This window comes from Carcharhinus amblyrhynchos, unplaced genomic scaffold (genome assembly GCF_965287045.1).
Source record: "Carcharhinus amblyrhynchos unplaced genomic scaffold, sCarAmb.v2.hapA chromosome_140, whole genome shotgun sequence".
Lineage (NCBI taxonomy): Eukaryota > Metazoa > Chordata > Chondrichthyes > Carcharhiniformes > Carcharhinidae > Carcharhinus > Carcharhinus amblyrhynchos.
Genome location: NW_027649880.1, coordinates 140,145 through 166,130, shown reverse-complemented (window position 1 = coordinate 166,130; position 25,986 = coordinate 140,145). Strand labels below are relative to the sequence as shown.

General features: G+C 47.0%; 1 protein-coding gene across 1 annotated transcript in view; it reads right to left on the bottom strand.

The window, feature by feature from the left end:
* Window positions 1-2,439: 2,439 nt before the first annotated feature.
* The window catches only part of LOC145338689 (membrane-associated guanylate kinase, WW and PDZ domain-containing protein 3-like), a 62,304-nt gene continuing 38,757 nt past the window's right edge, over window positions 2,440-25,986 (bottom strand). The window contains exons 11-15 of the mRNA XM_080183086.1: window positions 23,038-23,119; window positions 19,745-19,781; window positions 17,070-17,213; window positions 15,769-15,907; window positions 2,440-3,892 (exon numbers count right to left, since the gene is read on the bottom strand). Coding sequence (XP_080039212.1) covers window positions 2,910-3,892; window positions 15,769-15,907; window positions 17,070-17,213; window positions 19,745-19,781; window positions 23,038-23,119 — 1,385 coding nt within the window. The 3' untranslated portion in view covers window positions 2,440-2,909. The remainder of the gene's footprint in view (window positions 3,893-15,768; window positions 15,908-17,069; window positions 17,214-19,744; window positions 19,782-23,037; window positions 23,120-25,986) is intronic.

The window sequence follows — 25,986 nt, the reverse complement described above, 5'->3', positions numbered from 1 at the left end:
CCTCCTACAGTGCAGCGTTCTCTCAGTACTGACCCTCCTACAGTGCAGCATTCTCTCAGTACTGACCCTCCTACAGTGCAGCATTCTCTCAATGCTGACCCTCCCACAGTGCAGCATTCTCTCAGTACTGACCCTCCTACAGTGCAGCATTCTCTCAGTACTGACCCTCCTACAGTGCAGCGTTCTCTCAGTGCTGACCCTCCTACAGTGTGGCACTCCCTCAATACTGACTGTCTGACAGGGCAACACTCCCTATGAACTGACCCTCCGACAGGGTGGCGCTCCCTCAGCACTGACCCTCCAACAGTGCGGCGCTCCCTCAGCACTGACCCTCCAACAGTGCGGCGCTCCCTCAGCACTGACCCTCCAACAGTGCGGCACTCCCTCAGTACTGACCCTCCAACAGTGCGGCGCTCCCTCAGCACTGAAGCTCCAACAGGGCAGCACTCCCTCAGTACTGACCCTCCGACAGTGCGGCACTTCCTCAGTACTGACCCTCCGACAGTGCGGCACTCCCTCAGTACTGACCCTCCGACAGTGTGGCACTCTCTTAACACCAATACTCTGACAGTGCGGCGCTCCCTCAGCACGGATCCTCTGACAGTGCGGCGCTCCCTCAGCACTGAATATAAGAATTAGGAGCAGGAGTAGGCCATTTGGCCCCTCGAGCCTGCTCTACCATTCAATAAGATCAGGGCTGACCTTTTTGTGCTCAGCTTCACTTACCTGCCCACTCACCATAATTCTTAATTGCTTTACTGTTCAAAAATCTATCTTTGCCTTAAAAACATTCAATGAGGTCACTTCAAGTACTTTATTAGACAGGGAATTCCACAGATTCACAACCCTTTGGGTGAAGAAGTTCCTCCTCAACTCAGTCCTAAATCTGCTTCCCCATATTTTGAGGCCATGCCCCCAGTGCTAATTTCACTTGCCAGTGCAAATAACTTTCCTGCTTCTATCTTATCTATTCCTTTTATCATTTTATATGTTTCTATAAGATCACCCCCCATTCTTCTGAATTTCAATAGTATAACCCCAGTTTACTCGGTCTCTCCTCATAAGCCAACCCTCTCAACTCTGGAATCAACTTCGTGTCACCCTAGAATCTTTTCTGCACCCCCTCCAGTGCCAGTATATCCCTTCTCAAGTAAGGAGGCCAAAACTATACACAGTACTCCAGGTGTGGCCTCACCAGCACCTTATACAGCTGCAACATAACCTCGCTGTTTTTAAATTCCATCCCTCCAGCAATGAAGGACAAAATTCAACTTGCCTTCTCAATTACCTGATGCACCCTTCCCGATCATGCAAACCAACTTTTTGTGATTCCTGCACAAGGACACCCAGGTCCCTCTGCACAACAGCATACTGCAATTTTTTTACCAGTTAAGTAACAGTTTGCTGTTATTCCTATCAAAATGGATGATCTCACATTTACCAATGTTGTACTCCATCTGCCAGACCCTTGCTCACTCACTTAAGGGATCTATATCCCTTTGTAGACATTCAGTATTCTCTGCACACTTTGCTCTACCACTCATCTTAATGTCAATTATGAACTTTGGCACACTACACTTGGTCCCCAACTCCCAATCATCTATGTAAACTGTAAACAATTGCAGTCCCAATACTGATACCTGAGACACACCACTAGTCACTGATTGCCAACCAGAAAAACACCTATTTACCCCCACTCTTTGCTTTCTGTTGGTTGTTTCAATCCTCTGTCTATGCTAATACATTACCCATAGCGCCATGCATCACTGATGCTCTGGCAGTGCAACACTCCCTGAGTACTGATAGTCCAACAGTGTGGCGCTCCCTCAACACTGACCGTCCAACAGTGCGGCGCTCCCTCAGAACTGACCATCCATTGGTGCGGTGCTCCCTCAGCACTGACTCTCTGACAGAGCAGCGTTCCCTCAGCACTGACTCTCCGACAGAGTGGCACTCCCTCAGCACTGACCGTCCAATAGTGCGGCGCTCCCTGAGCACTGACCGTCCAACAGTGCGGCGCTCCCTCAGCACTGACTCTCTGACAGTGCGGCGCTCCCTCAGCACTGACTCTCTGACAGTGCGGCGCTCCCTCAGCACTGACTCTCTGACAGTGCGGCGCTCCCTCAGCACTGACTCTCTGACAGTGCGGCGCTCCCTCAGCACTGACTCTCTGACAGTGCGGCGCTCCCTCAGCACTGACTCTCTGACAGTGCGGCGCTCCCTCAGCACTGACTCTCTGACAGTGCGGCGCTCCCTCAGCACTGACTCTCCGACAGTGCGGCGCTCCCTCAGCACTGACTCTCCGACAGTGCGGCGCTCCCTCAGCACTGACTCTCCGACAGTGCGGCGCTCCCTCAGCACTGACTCTCCAACAGAGTGGCACTCCCTCAGCACTGACTCTCCGACAGTGCGGCGCTCCCTCAGCACTGACTCTCCGACAGTGCGGCGCTCCCTCAGCACTGACTCTCCAACAGAGTGGCACTCCCTCAGCACTGACCCTCCCACAGAGCGGCGCTCCCTCAGCACTGACTCTCTGATAGAGCTGCACTCCCTCAGTACTGACCTTCTGACAGTGTGGTATTCCCTCAGTGCTGACTCTCCGACTGTGCCGTGTTCCCTCAGTGCTGATTCTCTGACATTGCAGCTTTCCTTCAGTACTGGTATAGGATTATGGGGGTCAGCTGAGGGCTGTCTGATGTTGAGGCAAGAATGAGACCAAGGCTGAAGATTAGTAACACCTTCATCTCCCCCCTTACTGTCCTCCCATTCACCCTTTGCTCCCCTCCCCTTTCTGATGAATATCCAGTTCCAGATCTGTTTATTATTCCACCATGTGGAGCTTCACCTCTCCACAGCCTCTCTGTCTGATTCTGTCCATCCCCTCCCCCAACTAACCTTCACCTCATCCACTACCTGTCAATTATTTCCAAAAGTTTCCCTCTGCCTGGCACCAGCCAGGGGCCTGGAGATGGGATGCCCAGCAACTTGCCTTGGCGTCCATCTCTGCGCCCATTCTGGCTTCCACACTGGGCGCTGTATTTCTCGGCTGCTGTTTGGTCTGGTTGGGGAGACACTCTGGCAAAATCCAGACCCTTCCCAATCATGGAGTTCATTTGCCTTTGCTCATTGAAGCTGTCACTGGACAAAGCCTCCTGACTAGGGGAGGCCTCACTATCTCCTGAATCAGTCTCTTCATTCCCCGAATCTGTCTCACCATCCTCCCAATCAGTCTCACTGCTCTCCTCAGCCTGCTGCCCAGTGTCCAGAAAGGCTTGGAACCTTGAGAGATCAGGGAGAGTCTGGGACCCAGTCATCTGGAGAGACTGGGGCTTAGTTTTATCTGGGAGAGCCTGGGGCTCAATCTTGTGGACAGCCTGGGGTCTAGTTTGAACTGGGAGAGCCTGCGGCCCAGTGTTGTGGAGAGTCTGGGGTCCAGTCTGAGCTGGGAGAGTCTGGGGCCCAGCCTTGCGGCGAGCCTGGGGCCCAGATTTGCGGCGAGCCTGGGGCCTTGCGTGATCTTGAAGAACCCGAGATCCTGGGTCAGGTAGGGCTTCGGGTCGTGCTTCACTGTGCTGCCTCTTGGCCAGCTGACTGCCTCCCCGGCAGTTTTCTGTGTTAGGCTGGCTGTCCAGGCGATCATGTCTGGTCCTTGATGCCCGACCAGCTCTGGCCTGGGACCGGACCACCTCAGCCAGCCCACCTCTCTTCCTAGAGTGTGCTGCCTCAGAGGAGGAGAGAACTGCAGTGGGATAATAGGACTCAGGCCCCAGGCTGCCCTGGGTCTCCAGGGAGTACGGCTCACTCTCACCCCTGGGGATCTGGGACATGGATTCCTGATGGTCTGGAAAGAAGGTGACTCCTCCTGGCTCCGCTACTACGGTGACATCAGGACCTGCAAGGATATAAAATTCTCAGATTATTAACATTCCAGAATTTACTCAGCAAAGCATAGAGTAGCAGCAATACAGTCCCTATAATGCTGTATCTGTCTTGGGAGTGTTTGATGGGGATAGTGTAGGGGGAGCATCCTGACATGGTCTATATCGAACCTGTTCATTCCAGTCCAGAATTTATAATAACAATACAATAATATAATATGCTTGGTGTTACATGCTGTTTGAACAAACAGGAATGCGGACACTGAGAATCTGCCTTGAAGGCAAAGTCTGCAGTATTCTTTGGTGATTAATGTGGTGCAGAGAGTAAAGACCGCACCCAGTGTGATACCAAAAAGAGCAGGAACAACAAGAATCTACTGAATTTATATGAATGGGATAAATTTGGAGATTGATACAGGGCTATGGGGAGAGACTGGGGCAGTGGGATTAGTTTGGGATTGAAACAGGGCTATGGGGAGAGAGTGGGGCTGTGGGATTAGTTTGGATTAATACAGCCCTGTGGGGAGAGAGTGGAGCTGTGAGATTAGTTTGGGGATTGATACAGGGCTATGGGGAGAGAGCGGGGCTGTGGGATTAGTTTGGATTGATACAGGGCTATGGGGAGAGAGCGGGGCTGTGGGATTAGTTTGGATTGATACAGCCCTATGGGGAGAGAGTGGGGCTGTGGGATTAGTTTGGGATTGATACAGGGCAATGGGGAGAGAGTGGGGCAGTGAGATTAATTTAGGAATTGATACAGGGCAATGGGGAGATAGTGGGGAAGTGGGATTAGTTTGGGATTGATACAGAGCTATGGGGAAAGAGTGTGGCAGCAAAATTCATTTGGGATTGATATAGGGCAATGGGGAGAGAGTGGGGCAGTGGAATTAGTTTGGGGGAATTGATACAGGGCTATATGGGGAGAGAGCTGGGCAGTGGGTATAGTTTGGGATTGACACAGGGCTATGGGGAGAGAGTGGGGCAGCAAAATCTGTTTGGGATTGATAATAGGGCGATGGGGAGACAGATGGGGCAGTGGGATTAGTTTGGGGATTGATACAGGTCATTGGGGGAGAATGGGGCAGTGGAATCAGTTTGGGGACTGATACAGGGCTCTGGGGAGGGAGCAGGGCTGTGGGATTAGTTTAGGATTGATCTGTCATATGGACACTGGGGTTAGTTTGGATTTGGTAGACACAGGGACAGTGGGGAGATTATTTTTGACTTTGCTGGTTGCTTGGTTACAGGTTGCCTCCTCACCATGCAGTGGGAAGATCGTGTGTGTGCCTGTTGCCACAACAACACAATAATTCAATAAATGCAGCAGTCCTGCATTCTGAGTGAGACTAACCTTCTCATAACTGTTCAATGTCTGTTCTGGCATTTGATTATTCTACAGCTCAGCCTCCATACTCAGAACCCCAAGAGGTCAGAATCTCAGGTGTAGGAATTATTGCAGCCTGATGTCGAGACCTTGACTGCCAGACTCACTGGCGCTTGCCGGGGTGCTGTGGCTCCCCCACCCCCCACCGCAGGACACTGTTACTCCCATGTCAATTCCATTGCCCCCAGGGTCACTATCGCACCCACCCGCCACCCCCAGTCAGGATACTGTAGCATTCCCCTCCCCCCGGACACTGTCGCACCCCACCAGGGACACTGTCGCACCCCACATCCCAGGAACACTATCCCACCCTCCCCCCGCAACCTCTCCGGGACAGTGTCATACAAGTGTCCCCCTCCCCCCACCCAGGGACACTGTTGCATCCAGGGTACGTGGATCTGGGATGTCATAGCTATTACTGAAACATGGCTAAGGGGGGGTCATAACTGGCAGCTCAATGTTCCAGGGTTCAGATTCTATAGGAAGGATAGAACAAGAGGTAAGAGAGGAGGGGAATTGCGTTTTTGAATAGGGAGAACATCACGGTAGAACGAGGATATTTCTAAGGTTTCACCCACTAAGACCACATGGGTAGAACTGAAAAATAAGAAGGGGGAAATCACTCTGATAGGACTGTACTATAGGCCCCCAAATAGTCAGTGGGAGACAGAGGAACAAATATGTAAGGAGATTACAGATAGCTCCAAGAAAAATAGGGTGGAAATAGTAAGGGACTTTAACTTTCCCAACATTGACTGGGACAGCCATAATATTAGGGGCTTGGATGGTGGGAAATTTGTTGATTGTTTTCAGGAGGAATTTCTCATTCAGAAGTGTTAGTAAGGAATCATAGAATGCTACAGTGCAGAAAGAGGCTCTTCGGCCCATCGAGTCTGCACCGAACACAATCCCACCCAGGCCCTACCCCCATATCCCTACATATGATACCCACTAATCCCTCTAACCTACGCATCCCTGGACACTAAGGGGCAATTTCTTAGCATGGCCAATCAACCTAACCTGCACATCTTTGGACTGTGGGAGGAAACCAGAGCACCCAGAGGAAACCCACGCAGACACAAGGAGAATGTGCAAACTCCACACAGACAGTGACCCGAGCCGAGAATTGAACCCAGGACCCTGGAGCTGTGAAGCAGCAGTGCTAACCACTGTGCTACCGTATCACCCCAATTTTGGGGCCAGTGACCATAATTCCATTAGTTTTAAGATAGTTGTGGAGAATTATAGATCTCGCCCAAAAGTTAAAATTCTAAATTGGGCAAGGTCAATTTTGATGGTATTGGACAGGAACTTTCAAAAGTTGATTGGGGAGAGTCTGTTGGCAGGCAAAGGGACAGCTGGTAAGTGGGAGGCTTTCAAAAGTATGTTAACCAGGGTTCAAGGTAAGCACAATCCTCATAGAGTGAAGGGCAAGGCTGGTAGAAGTCAGGAACCTTGGATAATTCAGGATATTGAGGCCCTGGTCAAGAAAAAGGAAGAGGCATTTGACATGCATAGGCAGCTGGGATCAAGTGGATCCCTCGAAGAATATAGATGGTGTTGGAGTAGAGTTAAGAGAAAAATCAGAAGGGCAAAAAGGGGACACGAGGTTGCTTTGGCAAATAAGGCAAAGGAGAATCCAAAGAGCTTCTACAAATACATAAAGGGCAAAAGAATAACAAGGGAGAGAATAGGGCCTCCTAAGGATCAACAAGGCCATTTATGTTGGGATCCACAAGCGATGGATGAGATCCTAAATGAATATTTCTCATCAGTATTTACTGTTGAGAAAGAAATGGATGTTAGGGAACTTGGGGAAATAAATAGTGATGTCTAGAGGAGTGCACAAGTTACGCAGGAGGTGGTGATGGAAGTCTTGAAGCACATCAAGTTAGATAAATCCCCAGGACCTGATTAAGTGTATCCCAGGATGTTGTAGGAGGCTAGGGAGGAAATTGCAGGTCTCCTACCAAAGATATGTGAATCATCGACAGCCACAGGTGAGGTGCCTGAAGATTGGAGAGTGGCAAATGTGCCTTTGTTTAAAAAGGGCTGCAGTGAAAAGCCTAGGAACTACAGGCCGATGAACCTAACATCTGTAGTGGGTAAGCTGTGAGAAGATAGTCTGAGAGACAGAATCTACAGGCACTTAGAGAGGCAAGGACTGCCTACATACAGTCAGCATGACTTTGTGCGTGGAAAATCATATCTCACGAATTTGACTGAGTTTTGAAGGCGTAACCAAGAAGCTTGATGAAGGCAGTGCAGTCGACGTTGTCTACATGGACTTTAACAAAGCCTTTGACAAGGTACCGCGCGGTAGGTTGTTGCAGGTTAAATTTCACAGGATCCAGGGTGAGGTAGCCAATTGGGTACAAAATTGGCTTCTTGTCAGAAGCCAGAGGGTGATTGTAGAGGGTGGTTGTAGAGGTCTGTGACCAGCGGTGTGTCTCAGGGATCGGTGCTGAGTCCGCTGTTATATCAGTGATTTGAATAGAAATTTAGGAGGCATGGTTAGTAAGTGTGCAGATGACACCAAGATTGGTGGTATAATGGACAGTGAAGAAGTTTATCTAGGATGAACTCGATCTTGATCAATTGGGCCAGTGTGCTGATGAATGGCAGACAATTTAATTTAGATAAATGCAAGGTGATGCATTTTGGTAGATCGATCTAGGGCAGGACTTACTCAGTTAATGGTAGGGCATTGGGGAGAGTTACAGAACAAAGAGATCTAGGGGTAAATGTTCATAGCTCCTTGAGTGACAAATTAAAGTAACGTTCCGAGGGACGCATAGTGGCACGGTGGTTAGCACTGCTGCCTCATACAGCCAGGGACATGGGTTCGATTCTGACCAGGTGACTGGGTAAAGTTTGCACGCCCTGTCTGTATCTGAGTGGGTTTCCTCCGGGTGCTCTGGTTTCCACCCACAGTCCAAAAATTTGCAGGTTAAGTGAATTGATCATGTTAATCTGCCCTTTAGCATCAAAAGATGTGCAGGTTAGGTAAACTGGCCATGATAAATTGCCACTTAGTGTCCAAAGATGTGTAGGTTACATGGATTAGACATGGTAAATGTGCAGGATTGGCGGGGTAAGGTGGGGGAGGGGCAAGGCTAAGTGGGGTGGCCTCATTCTGCACCGTACAGTTTCTATGGTTCTACCCACCTCATCTACCTGTCCTGTTACCTTCAAGTACACAAATCAACATGCACTCCGAGGACCCTGTGCTCTTCTCCACTTCTCAGTCTTTTTTTTGAACATTCCCTTGCCCTTCCATTTGTCCTCACACTTCTGTCGACTGAATTCTAAATAGCCAATTCTTTTCCACGGGATCAGTTCATCGATATCCCCCTGCAGTTTGCAGCTTGCTTCCTCAGTAACAATGCATGGTCAATTTTCATACCATCTACAAATGTCTTAACCACTCCCCTACAATGTGAGTCGAAATCATTAATATGGGTTGGGAATCGAATTCTGAGCCCTGTAGAAGCCACTGAAAATTGCCTTATAGTCACTGATCCCATTTTGGATCCAACGTTCCACTTTCGCCTTGAAGAACTTGCTTCAACACGAGACCTTTGTCAAAATCTTCACTAAAATCCATACAAATTGCATTAAATATTCTCCCCTCATCAATCTTCCCTATTATACATATTCAAAAAATCTAATCAATTAGACAGACACCAGCTTCCCAAATCCAGGCTGATGTGATTTTCTTCTCACCTGTCTTTTTAAACATTGGCCAATAGACCTGCGTTTATTCTTTACCATTGCTCGATAGACCAAACAATTACTGTCCATCCCTGGTTGCCCCTTCAGAAGGTGGTGATGTCTGCCTTCTTGAACCACTGCAGTCCCTGAGGTGTGGGTACACCCACAGTGCTTTATGGAGGGAGTTCCAAGATTTTGACCCAGCAACAATGAAGGAACGGCAATATATTCCTAAGTTAGGACAGAGAGTGACTTGGAAGGGAACCTCCAGGTGGTGGTGTTCCCAGTTATCTGCTGATCTTGTCCTTCTGGATGCTTCTGGTGTGGGTTTGAAAGGTGCTACCTAAGGAGCCTTGGTGAATTGCTGTGGTGCACCTTGTAGATGGTACACATGGTTGCCACCACACGCCAATAGTAGAGGGAATGAATGTCTGTGGAAGGGCTAGCAATCAAGTAGGGCTGCTTTGTCCTGGATGGTGTCAAGCTTCTTCCTCTTCCAGGCAAATATTCCATCACACTCCTGACTTGTGTCTTGTAGGTGGTGGACAGATTTTGGGGAATCAGGAGGTGAATTACTAGCCTTTCATTTGAGTTGACAGCCACAGTATTTATACGGCCAGTTCAGTTTCTGGTCAATGGTAACCTCCAGGATCTTGTTTGGGGTGGCGGGGGTGGGGGGCGCGGTTCAATGATGGTAACATCATTGAATGTCAAGGGGCGGTGTTTAGATTCTCTCTTGTTGGAGATGTTCATTGTCTTGCCCTTGTGAGGCGTGAATCTACATGTTACTTGTCAGCCCAATCCTGGATATTGCCCAGGTCTAGCTGCATTTGGACCTCAGCCTCTGACTGCTACTGTCTCTCATCATCTGCAATGATTCACTCTGTTCTTTTCTCCTATCCTAGCTGTGCCCCACCGACTGCTGACAACAAACCTGCAGCTAGATAGGATAGGAAAATCTAAGCCTTTGCTATTTTGTGTTCTTGCTTCACTCAGCAGCCTGGCCGCTTCCACAGATGCTGGAACTCCTTACTCTGTTTACACTGTCAATACTTGACATTCCTCCTCTGGAACGACACTGACTGCTTCTTCCTTCTCTTTAGTGAATACACACACAGTAAGTACTGATGGAGAGGCACGGCCACTGCGCCCGCACACACATTTTCCTGTTGTTTTGGTTTCTAGCTCTTTTCCTCTTGCTGTTTACACATGGAGAAATTTTCTCCCTGATTTTACTGACCAATCTACTTTCATCCCCTCTCCTTAAACTGCTTAATTTCTTTTGTGATTTTCACCCAGTGTTTTGTCTATTCCCTGAAGGTTCATGCAGTGCAGGGCTCTCAGCCTCTGATATTAAGCTTTCCATCTTGTTCCTATTCCCTTGGCTCTCCCAGGTTTGGGGGAGTGTCCAGTTTTGGGAATCCTGGCCTTTTTGTTTATGGGAATATTTGGACTCTGAACCCTGTGTATCTGCTCCCTCAGTGACTCTCATGGTTCTGACACTGACTGATCTTTCAGCAGCTGTCTCCGCCCAATTTAATCAACACTGCAGTGGAGTCACCTTACCCATTGCAATATTTAACATTTCCCCACAGCCAATTCCCTCTTCCCTGGAGACACCCAACCTTTCCCCTCTCCCCCAGAGAGGCCCAACCTTTCCCCTCTCCCCCGGAGATGCCCAACCTTTCCCCTCTCCCCCGGAGAGGCCCAACCTTTCCCCTCTCCCCCGGAGACACCCAGCCTTTTTTCTCTCTCCTGGAAACACCCGGCCTTTCCCCTCTCCCTCAGAAACATCTGACCTTTCCCTTCTCCCCCTGGAAATACTCAAACTTCCCCCTCTGCCCTTGAAACACTCAACCTTTCCCCTCTCCCCCCAGAAACATCCAACCTTTCCCCTCTCCCCCCAGAAACATCCAACCTTTCCCCTCTCCCCTGGAAACACCCGACCTTTCCCCTCTGACCCGGAACACCCGACCTTTCTGTTCTCCCCCGGAAACTCTTCATCTTTCTCCTCTGCTCCTGGAAACCCTTGACCTTTCTGCTCTCTCCCAGAAACACTTGACTTTTCCCCTTTCCCCCTGAAAACCCCTGACTTATCCCTTCTGACCTGTAAACACCCAACCTTTCCTCTCTTCCTTAGAAAGACCCAAACTTTCCCCTCTGCCCCCAGAAACACCTGAATATCCCACTCTGTTCCAGAAACACTTGACCTTGCCCCTGTCCTTCTGGAATCAGTCAACTTTTGCGTGATATTGTCTGTGTATTAGTGTGTGTGGGTGTCATTGTATGTTTATTATTACACGTGTGTAATTGTGTGTATATATATATATTAGAGTGTGTGTGTGTGTGTGTGTGTGTGTGTGTATATTAGTGTGTAGAGTAGTGTGTGTGCATTAGTGTGTAGAGTAGTGTGTGTGCATTAATGTGTGAAAATCCTTGGAACACACAACCTTTCCACTCTCCCGAAGGGAGCACACGACCTTTTCCCTCTCCCCTGAAAAAAATTTGACCTCCCCCCACCCTTCCCGGGAACACATGACCATTCCCCCTTCACCCCGGCATTCCCGTTTGAAGACTGCGGCACTGTGGGATGCGGAGGAGCGAGGGCTACGCACCGAATCCGGTCGGTATGACCGAGGAGAAAGTAACAGGGTTCACCATGCCTGGAGTTGGTGACACAGACGGAGAGGTTGGGAGGGTTCGTCGCTGAATGGACAGATGGAAGCATCAGCAGCAGAGAGAAAGAGAGGAAAAGAGAAGGAGAGAGTTAATGATTTCCAGTTAGTCGGATCAGCAAAGCTGGAGCTCAGGAAGAAAGACGTTGTGCTCCGATCGCACCCTTCATTAGCTGCTCACTGCCAGTGAGGAGAGTTTGAATTGATAAAAAGCCACTGTGGGAATGGAAGTGTCACAGCCAATTTGTGCACAGCGAGATCCCACAAAAAGGAATCTGATAGTGACACAGATCATCTATTTATAATGATGGTGGTTCAGGGATAAACAACAGCCCCAAGACTCCAGTATAAGACGCCCTTGTCCCCAACTAATACACACACACACACTAAAAACAGACAGACAAACACGTACTAATACACACTAACAGTAATATTCACACGCTAATGCACACACACTACTCTACACACTAACACACACACTAATATATATATATACACACACAATTACACGCGGAAATAGTAAAATACAATGACACCTACGCACACTAATACACAGACAATATCACACACATTCTAACATAAACCAATACACACAAACTATTACACACACACACCCACACCCCTACACACACTATTTCACACAGGCATATTAATACACACACATGCGCTACTACACACAGGTATATTAATACATACGCACACATGCGTACACTAATATAGACACCCACAATGCAGACACACAATAATACATACACTAATACACACACACTTACTAATACACACACACACACTCTAATGAAGACACTTTACATACTCATACACAAGCACACACACACACCCACCATACACTGATACATACACAAAAATACACACGCCAATAACAGATACACAAACTAAGACACACACAAACTAATACACATCCACATACACTAAAAAGCACATCACATACACAAGGACACTAATACATATGCATACATACACCCACACACACTACTGCACACACACACATACAGAAATGCACACAAATACACACAAAATAATACTCACACACACTTAAAACACACAAATACATACACACTGTAATATACACATACATTGGAACACACACTACTGTGTGCACACATGCACAAATACACACATACACTAAAACACACACCACAGCACGTGCGCACACAAAAATAAACACATACACTAACACACACACACAAACACACATATACATGCACACTATAATAGATCATAAGATATAGGAGCAGAATTAGCCCACCGAGCCCTCTCCACCATTCAATCATGGCTGGTAAGTTTTCCAACCCAATTCTCTAGCTTTTTCATTGTAACTCTTCATCCTTTATGAATCAAGAACTTATCTATCTCTATCTTAAGTGCATTCAATGATCTGGCCTCCACAGCCTTATGTGGCAATTAATTCTGGCTAAAGAAATTCCTCCTCGTTTCAATTCTCAAGGGTCATCCCTTTACTCTAAAGCTGTGCCCTCGGATCCTTGTCCCTCCCACTAATGGAAACATCTTCCCTCCATCCACTCTATCCTGGCCTTTCATTATTCTGTAGTTTCAATGAGATCTCCCTTCATCCTTCTATAATCCATTGAGTAAAGACCCAGAGTCCTCAGACACTCCTTGTATGTCAGGTTTTTCGTTCCTGTGATCACTCTTGTGAACCTCCTCTGGAACCTCTCCAAGGCCAGCACATCCTTCCTCAGATATGGTGCCCTAATTGCTTGCGATATTCTAAATGTAGTCTCACCAAAGATAAAGCCTCAGCAGTACATCTCTATTTTTGTATTCTAATCCCTTCAAAATGAATGCTAACGTTGCATTTATTTTCCTAACTACCAGGTCAACCTCCAAGGTAACCTTCAGAGAATCCTGAACTGAGACTCCCGATTACGGAATTCTCTCTCCAAGCAGAACACAGTTTACGCCTCTACCAAAGAGCATAAGCTCACATTTCCCCACGTTGTATTCCATCTGCCACTTCTTTGCCCACTCTCCTAACCTGATCAAGTCCTGCAGCCTCTCCGCCACTTCAATATACCTGTCCCTCTTTGTATCATCTGCAAACTTAGCCACAATGGTCTCAGTTTATTCATCTAGATCATTTATGTATCAAGTGAAAAGCTGTGATCCCAACACTAACACCATGGACTCATCTTATTTTGCAGACTCTTGTGAGGCACCTTATCAAAGGTCTTCTGGAGATCCAAGTAGATAACATCCACTGGCCCTCCTTTACTAACCTACCCAACACCTCCTCAAAGAATTTTAACAGATTTATCAGGAATTACCTCCCCTTGATTTAACCATGATGAAACCTGCATTTCCAAATCTTCTGAAATTTCATCCTTAATAATGGACTCTAAAATCTTACCAACAACTCTCACACACACACACACACACACACACATTAATAAATGCATGCCAATACACAAATGCCAATACAAACACCCTCATACACACAAACTTTAATACATGCACCCACTAATACTGACATAATATGAATGGTGGTGGACAATTAAGCAACACCGTGGAGGAGTGATAGAGGAGCTCAGCACTTCAGTGCAAAGGATAAGGCTGAAGCACTTGCAGCAATCTTCAGCCAGGAATGCCAAGTGGATGATCCATCTCGGCCTCCTCCAGTGGTCCCCAGCATCTCAGATGCCAGTCTCCAGCCATTTTGATTCATTCCATATAATTTCAGGAAACAGGAGGAGGCATTGAATGCTGCAAAGGCAATGGGCCCTGACAACTTTCCAGCCATAGTATTGAAGAGTTGTGATCCAGAACTTGCCGCAAATCTAGCCAAACTTTTCCAGTACAGTTACAACACTGGCATCTACATGACAATGTGGAACATTGTCCAGGTATGTCCGGTACGCAAAAGACAGGACAAATCCAATCTGGCCATTTACTGCCCAATCAGCATACTCTCGATCATCAGTAAAGTGATGGAAAGGGTCATCAACGGTGCTATCAAACAGCACCTACTCAGTGATAACCTTCTCAGACTTTTGTGGGTCACGATGGGAGATCCACCCCCAATAATACACACACAGACAACAATACACACATGCACAATAACACACATGCATAATACACACATGCACACTGGTACATACATGCACAGTAACACACTCATGCACACTAATACACACACGCACACTAATGCACACGCACACTAATACACACGCAAACAATACACACATGCACTATAATAAACACATGCATACTAATACAATAATACACACACTAAGACACAGTAATACATACAATACAAACACTATTACATGCACAATAATAAACAAACATATATGCACATATTAATACATGCACAAACACACTAATACACACTAATACATGCATAGCAATATACACACGCACAATAATATACACACAATGATACACACACAAAGTATACATGTTCCCAATAATACAATACACAAATACACACATGTACACACACAATAATGCACTCAAATCATAATATACAGACACACATGCTAAATACACTCATGCACACACAAGGGCAAATCTCTAATACACACAGACACACTAATAAATACATTAATTCACACAGTAACATACACACACAACCCCACACACAAACATACGCACACACAAATACACATGCACTAACACTCAATTACATAATTTGCAAACATGCCCAAATACACACACTAATACACTCACACGCACTAATACAACCATACAAATGCTAATTTGCACATACATACACATGTACACACACACTAATACACATAGACACGAATATGCAAGCACTCTTTATAAAAGGGGTCTCCTCTGATGGGGAGACCTTCTCAATAAAATGCGTTTCTGATGGGGAGACTCTCTCTATAAAGGGGGTCTCTGATGGTGGAGACTCTTATAAAAGAGGTCTTGATGGGAGAAACTCTCTGTCTATAAAATGGGTCTCTGATGCAGGAGAATCTCGAAGAAAAGGGTCCCTAATAGGGACACTCTCTATAAAAGGGCTCTCTGATGGGGAGAGGATCTGAGCTCTGAATGCTGTGTCAAGTTCTGTATTTGTCCCCTGTTCTGTATCTCGCATATTCCCACATACTGATTCCCAGAAACTTACCAAACTCGGGAACCTGGCCATTCCCACAGCGCAGAACAAGACGGATTTTATCCTGCTCCTGTTTGATCAGCTGTATAGCTCGAGAATGTGACATTCCCACAGTTCGTTCACCATTAATTTCGACCAACTGGTCACCAATCTAAACCCAGGAATAAAACACATCTCAAATTAGTTCATAAAGATCACATGCCCCTCACTGTAATGCTGATATATATCCCACCCCGACTGTAACGCTGATATATCCCACATCCCTCACTGTACCATTCTGATATATGCCATATCCCTCACTGTAACACTTTGATATACTCCACAACCCTCACTGTGATACTCTCATTTATCCCACATCCCTCACTGTAACACTCTGATATATCGCACACTCCATCACTGTAACACTCTGATATACCCAAATGTCCTCACTGTAACACTGATTTATCCCACACCCCTTCACTGTAATACTTGATATACCCCACACCTCTCATTGTAACACTGATATACGCCAAACCCCTCACTGAGGCACTCTGACATACCCCACACTCCACACCATAACACTCTGATATATCCCACACCTCTCACTGTAAAACTAATATATCCCACGCCCCTCACTGTGACACTAACATATCCCACGCCCCTCACTGTAACACTCTGATATAACCCACACCCCTCATTGTAACATTCTGATATATCCCACATCCCTCACTGTAACACTGATATATCCCACACCCCTCACTGTAACACTGATATATCCCACACCCCTCACTGTAACACTCTGATATATCCCACATCCTTCACTGTAACACTCTGATATATCCCACACCCCTCACTGTAACACTGATATATCCCACACCCCTCACTGTAACAATGATATATCCCACACCCCTCACTGTAACACTCTGATATATCCCACATCCCTCACTGTAACACTGATGTATCTTACACCCCTCATTGTAACACACTGATATGTCCCAAAGTGCTCACTGTAACACTGATATATCCCACACCCCTCACTGTAACACTGATATATCCCACACCCCTCACTGTAACACTGATATATCCCACACCCCTCACTGTAACACTGATATATCCCACACCCCTCACTGTAACACTGATATACCCCACACCCCTCAACTGTAACACTCTGATATACCCCACACCCCTCACTGTAACACTCTGATATACCCCACACCCCTCACTGTAACACTCTGATATATCCCACACCCTCACTGTAACACTCTGATATATCCCACACCCCTCACTGTAACACTGATATATCAAAACCCCTCACTGTGCTGCGCTCTCCTTACCCTTATCTTTCCACTTGTCATGGCTGGGCCCCCCACGATCAGCCCCAAGACGTAGAGGTCCATGTCGTACTCGCAGCCACCCCGAACACTGAATCCGAAGCCTGTTGGACTGCGTTTGAGATCCACTGTGTAAAGCTCGGAGCCCTTGCGAGCGTGTGAGAGAGAAAGAGAGAGGAGAGGGAGCAAACAATGAGAAACTAGTAGGACTGTCGTGGCCACGTTTCTACCACTCCGCCCTCACCTCCTCTCTGCTTGCATTATCTCTGCCTCCACACCTCATTTCTCCTCACTCCCTCCTTCCATGAATACTCCACTCCCCTCTCCTCTTTCTCTTCTGGCACTATTCCTCACTCCCTTCTCTCGCTCGCTCTTCACTCCATCCTTGCTCGGTTGCCTGAGGAACAGAGTGTTTGAGGACCAGAACCTCAGACCCAGCACCAAGCGCACGGTCTAGAGATACCTGCCCTCCAACGTGGCTCAGGGAGATGTGGACTACGTACAGCCGGCATCTCAAAGCCCTGGTGCTGCCTCTGCAAGATCCTGAAAATCCATTGGCAGGACAGATACACCGACACAAGTTCTTCTTCCTTAGACCAACACCCCCAGCTTGAAGCATTCACCACACTTGATCAGCTTCACACCATCCACATGCCTGACAGGACATGGCAAGTGAACCTCAAGAAGGCAGAGGGAATGCCTCAAAGACACCCTCAAAGCTTCCTTGGAAAAAGTGCAACAGTGTCACACACGCCTGGGAATCCCTGGCCCGAGACCGCCCAAAAATGCAGGAAAAGCATCCAGGAAGGATCTGAATGCCTTGAGTGTCATCTCCAAGAACTCAATAAAGCCAAGCCTCAACCACAGAAGGAGTGCCTAGCAACTCGAGTCAGACCCCAACTTCGAGCGACTGCCGAGAAAGGTCCCCCTTCCCTCTCCTCTCAAACACATGAACGAGGAACTGGAGTAGGCTACTTGGCTCCTCGAGCCTGCTCCACCATTCAATAAAATCATAGCTGATCTGATAGTAACCTGCTCCTACTTCCAGTGATCTACGCCACCCCCTCGCTCAGCCAGAACCTATCCACACCTGCCTTAAAAAATATTTGCTTTCTCCATCTTTTCAGTCTCACAATACCAGGTTAATGTCCAACAAGTTTATTTGGAATCACGAGCTTTCGGAGCGCTGCTCCTTCATCACTCACCTGATGGACTTTGACCCGGTGTTGAGAGACTTCTTATTGTGCCCACCCCGGTCCAATGCTGTCATCGCCATCGTTTCAGGAAGAGAGTTCCAGAACCTCATGACCCTCAGAGAAACAAAATGCACCTAATCTCCACGTAAAATGAACAACCCCTTGGCTGGGATTCTCCCCAAAACATTCCAAGTGTTGAATTCGTGTAAAACCTGGAGTAAAATCCCACAGATTTTTTTCAGTGGGAGTTTCAAAATGAATGACCAGCCCCCCAACTCCCGGCAGCCCCACCCCCATCCCGATCCCTGGCTGTAAAACGCTATGATTGTTAAGGTTCCAGATGTGGTCTTAACAATGCCCTGTAAAACTGAAGCATATTTTTGTAATCAATCTCCTTATGACAAACAATAATAGTCTATTAACTTTCAAATTACCCCTGCACCTGTATACTGGCCTTGTGATTTATGTACTTGGACACCACAGAATCCCTACAGTACAGAAGGAGACCATTTAGCCTCTCGAGTCTGTACCAACCACAATCCCACCCAAACCCTATTGCTGTAACCCCGCACATTTACCCTGCTAATCCCCCCAACACTAAGGGACAATTTAACATGGCCCATCAATCTAACCTGTACAACTTTAGACTGTGAGAGGAAACCAGAGCACCCGGAGGAAAGCCACATGGGGAGAATGTGCAAACTTCACACAGACAGTGACCCGAGGCCGGAATTGAACCTGGGACCCTGGCACTGAGAGGCAGCAGTGCTAACCAGTGTGCCACCCAAATTGAAATTCCACCAGCTGCCGTGGTGGAAACTCATGTCTCCAGATTATTGCCTGCGTTTCTGGATTAACTAATCAAGTGATATTACCATTCAGCCATTGCCTCCACCATACCCCTGTGCAATCTCTCACCATTTAGATAATAAGGTTCATTCTTGCTGTCAAAATGGACAACTTTGCATTTGTCCACATTATACTCTATTTGCCGGATCTTTGCCCCACTCGCTGAACCATTATATATCCTGCTGTAGCCTCCTTACTTCCCCTTCACAATTTATGGTGGCACAGTGGTTAGCACTGCTGCCTCACAACGCCAGGGAGCTGGGTTCGATTCCTGGCTTGGGTCACTCTGTCTGTGCGGAGTTTACACATTCTCCCTGTGTCTGCGTGGCTTTCCTCCTAGTGCTCTGGTTTCGTCCCTCAGTCCAAAGATGTGCATGTTAGATTGTTAATTGGACATGATAAATTGCCTTTTGGTATCAGAGCGTAAATGCATAGGGTTATGGGGATAGCGCCTGGGTGGGATTGTGGTTGGTGCAGACTTGATGGGCCAAATGGCCTCCTTCTGCAGTAAGATTCTATGATTCTATGATACTTTCCTACCTTGATCTCTGCTTACACCATCGACCACCCCTCCCCTCTCCCTTTCTCTCTGTACCCTACACCCCACCACTCAGATGGAGAAAGTTCTGTTACCTGATCAGGTTGATAGCTGCTCAGCTTTGATCTCGAGCTGTTAGAAGGGAGAAAATATAAATTATTGGAGTTAACGCTGTGTCTGTTAATGATTGTGTGTCCTCTGACTGTGCCAATACCCTGCCCCTCCTCACCCTGCTGATGTTGGCATAAGACGATGGAGCAGAATTAGATCATTCGATCCATCAAGTCTGCTCCGTCATTCACTGAGATCATGACTGATCTGATGTGATAATCCTGAACTCCACTTGTCTTTCTTATCTTCATAAACCTTAATTCCGTTACTGATTAACAATCTGTCTATCTCAGCCTTGAACATACTCAACAATCCAACCTCTTGCAGCCCTCTGTGGTAAAGAATTCAGATTGACTCCTGTCTGAGAGAAGAAACTCCCCCTTAGCCTCTCTGTGTTAAATTGGTGACTCTTACTCTCTGGTCCGAGACTCTCCCATGTGGGGAAACAATCTACACTTTCAAGCCCATTGGGAATCTGTCTCAAAAAGGTCGCCTCTCACTCTTCTAAACTCCTATGAGTACAAGCCCAATCTCAACCTCCCCTTGTGAGAAAATCCCTCCATACCTGGGATCAACCAAGTGGACCTTCTCTGGACTGCCTCCAATGCCAGACTCTCTTTCCTTAGATAAGGGGATCAAAACTGTTCCCGGTATTCCAGGTGTAGTCTAACTAGTGCCTTGTATAGTTTTAACAAGTATTCCCTAGATATTACTCCATTCCCTTTGAAATAAAGGTCAACGCTCCATTTGCCTTCCCTCTTACCTGCTGAACTTGTGACTTAAGCATGAGAATCCCACAATACCTCTGTGCTGGATCTTCCTGCAGTTTTTGCTCACTTAACCTGTCTCTATCCTGCTCTCGACTCTTAAGGCAGGATTTTCCCCAAAACTGGAAAATCCCGCCACAGGCTAATGGATCTTTGAATGGTCCACTCTCCTGTCCGTTAAGATTCCTGTGGCGGATGGGATGGGAAAATACCCTCCCTTTGTGTCATCCTCACCACTTATCTGCTCACTTATTCTTTTCTCATCCACAAATTTTGCAATAGTATATCCACTTCCCTTGTCTAAGTCCTTAATATATATTGTAAATAATTGTGACCCCAGCACTGAATCCTATGGCATTCCACTAGTTACAGGTCATCATCCTGAAAATGTCCCTTATCCCAACTCTGCTTTCTATCCGTTAGCCAATCCTCAATCCCTGTGAATATACTATCCCCAAAATCATGAACTCCATTAAGTAGCCTTTTATACAAAAATTTTTGAAATCCAAATATATCTGTTGGTTTCCGTTTATCTATCCTGCTTGTGGCCACATCAAATTCGTCAGGTATGATATCCCCTCATGAAGCCACGCTGACTCTGCTTAATTATATTGTGTATTTCCAAATATTTGACAAATCAATTCCAGCCTCTCGGACTACCTGGATCCACTACAGTTTGCCTACTGCTGCAACAGGTCAACAGTAGACGCCATTTCCCTGCACTCAACCCTGGAACAAGGTAACAAGGCCAACTATGTCAGACTCCTATTTATTGACTACAGCACAGCCTTCAACACAATTCCCATGAAACTCATCCCCAGAATCTGTGGCCTGGACCTCAGCACCTCCCTCTGTGACTGGATCCTGATCTTCCTAACTCACAGACCACAATCAGCAAGGATAGGCAACATCACTGCCTCCACAATAATCCTCAACACTGGTACCCCACAAGGCTGTGTTCTCAATCCTCTACTATACTTCTTGTACACCTATGATTGCAAATTCCCCTCCAATTCGATTTTCAAGTTTGCTGACAACACCACTGTAGTGGGTCAGATCTCAAACAATGACAAGACAGAGTACAGGTATGAGATAGAGAATCTGGTGAACTGGTGTGGCAGCAATAATCTCTCCCTCAATGTCAACAAAACGAAGGAGATTGTCATCGACTTCAGGAAGCGTAAAGGAGAACATGCCCCTGTCTACATCAATGGGGATGAAGTAGGAAGGGTCGAGAGCTTCAAGTTTTTAGGTGTCCACATTACCAACAACCTGTCCTGGTTCCCCCATGCTGACACTATAGTTAAGAAAGCCCACCAACATCTCTACTTTCTCAGAAGACTAAGGAAATTTGGCATGTCAGCTACAACTCTCACCAACTTTTACAGATGCACCATAGAAAGCATTCTTTCTAGTTATATCACAGCTTGGTATGGGCTCCTGCTCTGCCCAGGACCGCAAGAAACTACAAAAGGTCATGAGTGTAGCCCAATCCATCACGCAAACCAGCCTCCCATCCATTGACTCTGTCTATACTTTCTCATGCCTCGGCAAAGCAGCCAGCATAATTAAGGACCACACACACCCCGAACCACCTTCTTTCAGGAAAAAGATACAAAAGTCTGAGGTCACGTATCAACCGACTCGAGAACAGCTTCTTCCCTGCTGCTGTCAGACTTTTGAATGGACCTATCTCGCATTAAGTTGATCTTTCTCTACACCCTAGCTATGAAACAACACTACATTCTGCACTCTCTTGTTTCATTCTCTATGAATGGTATGTTTTGTCTGTATAGCACGCAAATAACAGTACTTTTCACTGTGTGTTAATACTTGTGACAATAATAAATCAAATCAAATCAAATCAAATGCTCTACTATTGCATCCTTTATAATGGTCTCTTAACGTTTTCCCAATGATAGATGTTAAGCGAACTGGCCAATAATTACCTGTTGTTTGACTCCCTCTCTTTTTGAATAACAGTATTACATTGGCAGTTTTCCAAACCTCTGGAACGTTTCCAAAATGAATGGATTCTTAGAAGATTATGCAAGTGCATCCACTATCTCCACACCCACCTCTGGAAACTGGCCACTTGGTTTGGCACACTGCCATGTGTCCGCAAGCATATGACAAGATCAAACATTAATGAGGTGAGTTACTAGTATATGGAGGTGGCCATTCAGCCTATCATAGTTGTGCTAGTTGAACTAGCAACCCAATGAATCACACTCCTCCCTGCTTTTTCACCCAGAGCTCGGAACATCTTCTCCTTCAGTATTTATCCAATTCTTGTCATGTAAAATATCCTAATGAACCTATTTGGACCACCCTTTCAGACAGCACCTTCCAGACTGCCAGATATATCTCCCCTGCTTCTTATCCCGATTCTCTTCAATCCACGTCCCTCTGGTGACACACTCTCTAGTCAATGTGTCCATCCTGGACAAATCTACCCCATCACCTGGGGACGCCACAGCACAAAGAACAGGAGAAGTACATCCACCTACCTTACTCCTGGGATGTCCCGCGGCGCTGAGAGGCTCTGGGATCTTCGCTCCCCCTCCCGTGAATCAGATTTACTGGAGGTCCCTGTTGGAATTCACAGAAAGGTATTAGGAAGCAGTCACAACACAATTTGAGAGTGTAGAGGGAGCTTTACTCTGTATCAAACCCTGTGCTGTACCTGTCCTGGGAGTGTTCGATGGGGACAGTATAGAGGTGGCTTTACTCTGTATCAAACCCCGTGCTGTCCCTGTCCTGGGAGTGTTTGATGGGGACAGTGTAGAGGGAGCTTTACTCTGTATCTAACCCCTTACTGTCCTGACAGTGTTTGATGGGGACAGTGTAGAGGGAGATTTACTCCGTATCTAACCCCGTGCTACCCTGGGAGTGTTTGATGGGGACAGTGCAGTGGGAGCTTTACACTGTACCTAACCCTGTGCTGTACCTGTCCTGGGAGTGTTTGATGGGGACAGTGCAGAGGGAGCTTTACACTGTACCTAACCCTATTCTGGGAGCATTTGATGGGGCCAGTGTAGAGGGAGATATACTCTGTATCTAATCCCATGCTGTCCTGGGAGTGTTTGAAGGGGTCAGTGTGGAAGGAGCTTTACTCTGTACCTAACCCTATGCTGCACTTGTCATAGAATTGTACAGTGCGGGAGACGGCCATTCGGCCCATCAAGTCTGCACCGACCACAATCCCATCCAGGCCCCATCCCCATGTATTTACCCTAGATTCCATCCTGTTCTGGCTGGACATTGGAGCTCTTGTATTAATGCCACCGCTCTCTCCCACATACTTCCCCTTTAAGGAGAGATTGAATATCCGTTTTAAAGGATTGTGAAATCTGCTTCAACTGTTCTTTCAGGTTGTGTTTCACAACAACTGGCTGTGTGAAGAAACCCACTCTCTTCTATCCCTATCCCTTCCAGTTACCCGCCCTCCTGCCATTAGAAACACTTTCTACTCATTTAGATCCATACAATTCCTACAGTGCAGAAAGAAGCCATTTGGCCCATTGAATCTGCACCAACTCTCCAAAAGACCATCTTAACCCAGTCCCAATCTCCATACCGTCATGCATTTATCATGGCCAATCCAACGAACCTGCGCATCTTTGGACACTAAGGGACAGTCCACCTAACCTGCACAGCTTTGGACAGTGGCAGAGAACAGAGAGACGGGCTGAATGTGCAAATGTGATCTAGTCATCCAACACTGGAATCGAAGCCAGGTCCCTGGCACTGTGAGGAAGCAGTGCCAACAACTGTGCCACCATGTTGGTCCATCCTTGATTTGGAACGCCTTGATTAAATCCTCCCTTATCTTCTCCGCTCTAAGGACAGTAATCACGGCTCCTCCCAGCTACTGGAGTCCCTTCCCTACCATTCTCATCTATCGTGCCTTGGCAAGGCCACACCTGGAGTAAATGTCCAATTTTAACCTCCTTGCATTGGGAAGGATATGCCGTCATTGAAACTGGTTCCTGGGATAAGGGAGTCTGCCCTCTGAGGGCAGATTGTGCCGATGACACTTATACTCCCAAGGGTTTCAAAGAATAAGAGATGACCCAGTCGAAACCTGTAAGATGCCTAAGGGAACTTGGAGGGTGGGGAAGTCACATCTTTGGGATAAGGGGGCATCCATTTTGGACTAGGAACCAGGAAAAATGTCTTCACTTGGAGAGCTGTAAATTCAGCCAATCAACATATTCAAGACTGTGGGTTAATAGAGGAAAGGAATGCTGGGATATGTGGACAGTCGGACGGTGGATTGAGGGAGCAGCTCTGTTGAATGGGGGAGCAGGTTCAAGCGGCTGAATGGCCTCCTCCTGATCTTGCTTTCCCACCATTTCTGAAGTCATGGGTTCTGCTTAATCATGATTCTCAGGCATGTCATTTCTCCACATTATATATCTAACGGATTCTGCTGCTCTCTGTGATCCCTCTCTGGGTCTGTTTCACTGTAGCTGATTTTTTTTAAGGCTGTCTCTCTGTGCCACTCGATTAACCAGGACGTTGCCTGGGCTGAAGGTTTTCAGCTAATGAGGAGAGGCTGAGGTCGTTTTCCTTCGAGCAGAGAAGGCTGAGGGGGATCCTAATTGAGGTGTCTCAAATTATGAGGAACATAGATAGGACGAGCATTTTTTACTTTGCAGAGGTATCATTAAACAGGGGCTCAGATTTAAGATCGGGCGGAGATTTACAGGGGATGTGAGGAGAAACTTTTTCACCCAGAGGGTGGTGGGAATCTGAAAGGCTGGTAAAGGCGGGAACTCTCACACCATTTGAGGAGCATTTAGATGAATATTTGAAATACAAAAGTATGGTCAAAGTGCTGGAAAATGGGATTAAAATGGATAGGTGCTTGAAGGCCACTGCAGACTTGATGGGCAGAAGGGCTCCCTCTGTGCTGTAAAACTCTACTCCTCTTATCGCAGTGCTAGTGAAGCTGTGCTTGCTCTCTCTCTCTCTCTCACACACACTAGCACAGATCCTGACATGCTATCCCAGTTGCATTGTGGTGGCTGTAAGGTCTGGCACATAGAAGTGTTAACATGGGACAATGCACTGTGATGTCAGAGAGCCTACGAGCCGCAGCCTGGGGTCAGACTGATGTTGGACAGGGCCATGTGCACAAGTAAGCATGGAAAATGTTCCTAGTGGGGGTTCCGCGGGGGCCTTTGCTAACTGTGGTGGACATGAATGATTTGGACTTAAATGTAGGGGGTGTCATCAAGGAGTTCGCAGATGGCGTGGAATTGGTAAGGTGGTAAATATTGAGGAGGATAGCCACAGACTGCAGAAGGAAAACAATAAGCTGGTCAGGTAGACAGAGCACTGACAAATGGAACTCAACCCGGAAAAGGGTGAGGCACTGAATTTGAGGAGGACTGACAAGGGAAAGGATTACACCATGAATTCTAGGACCCTAGAAAATACTGAAGATCAGA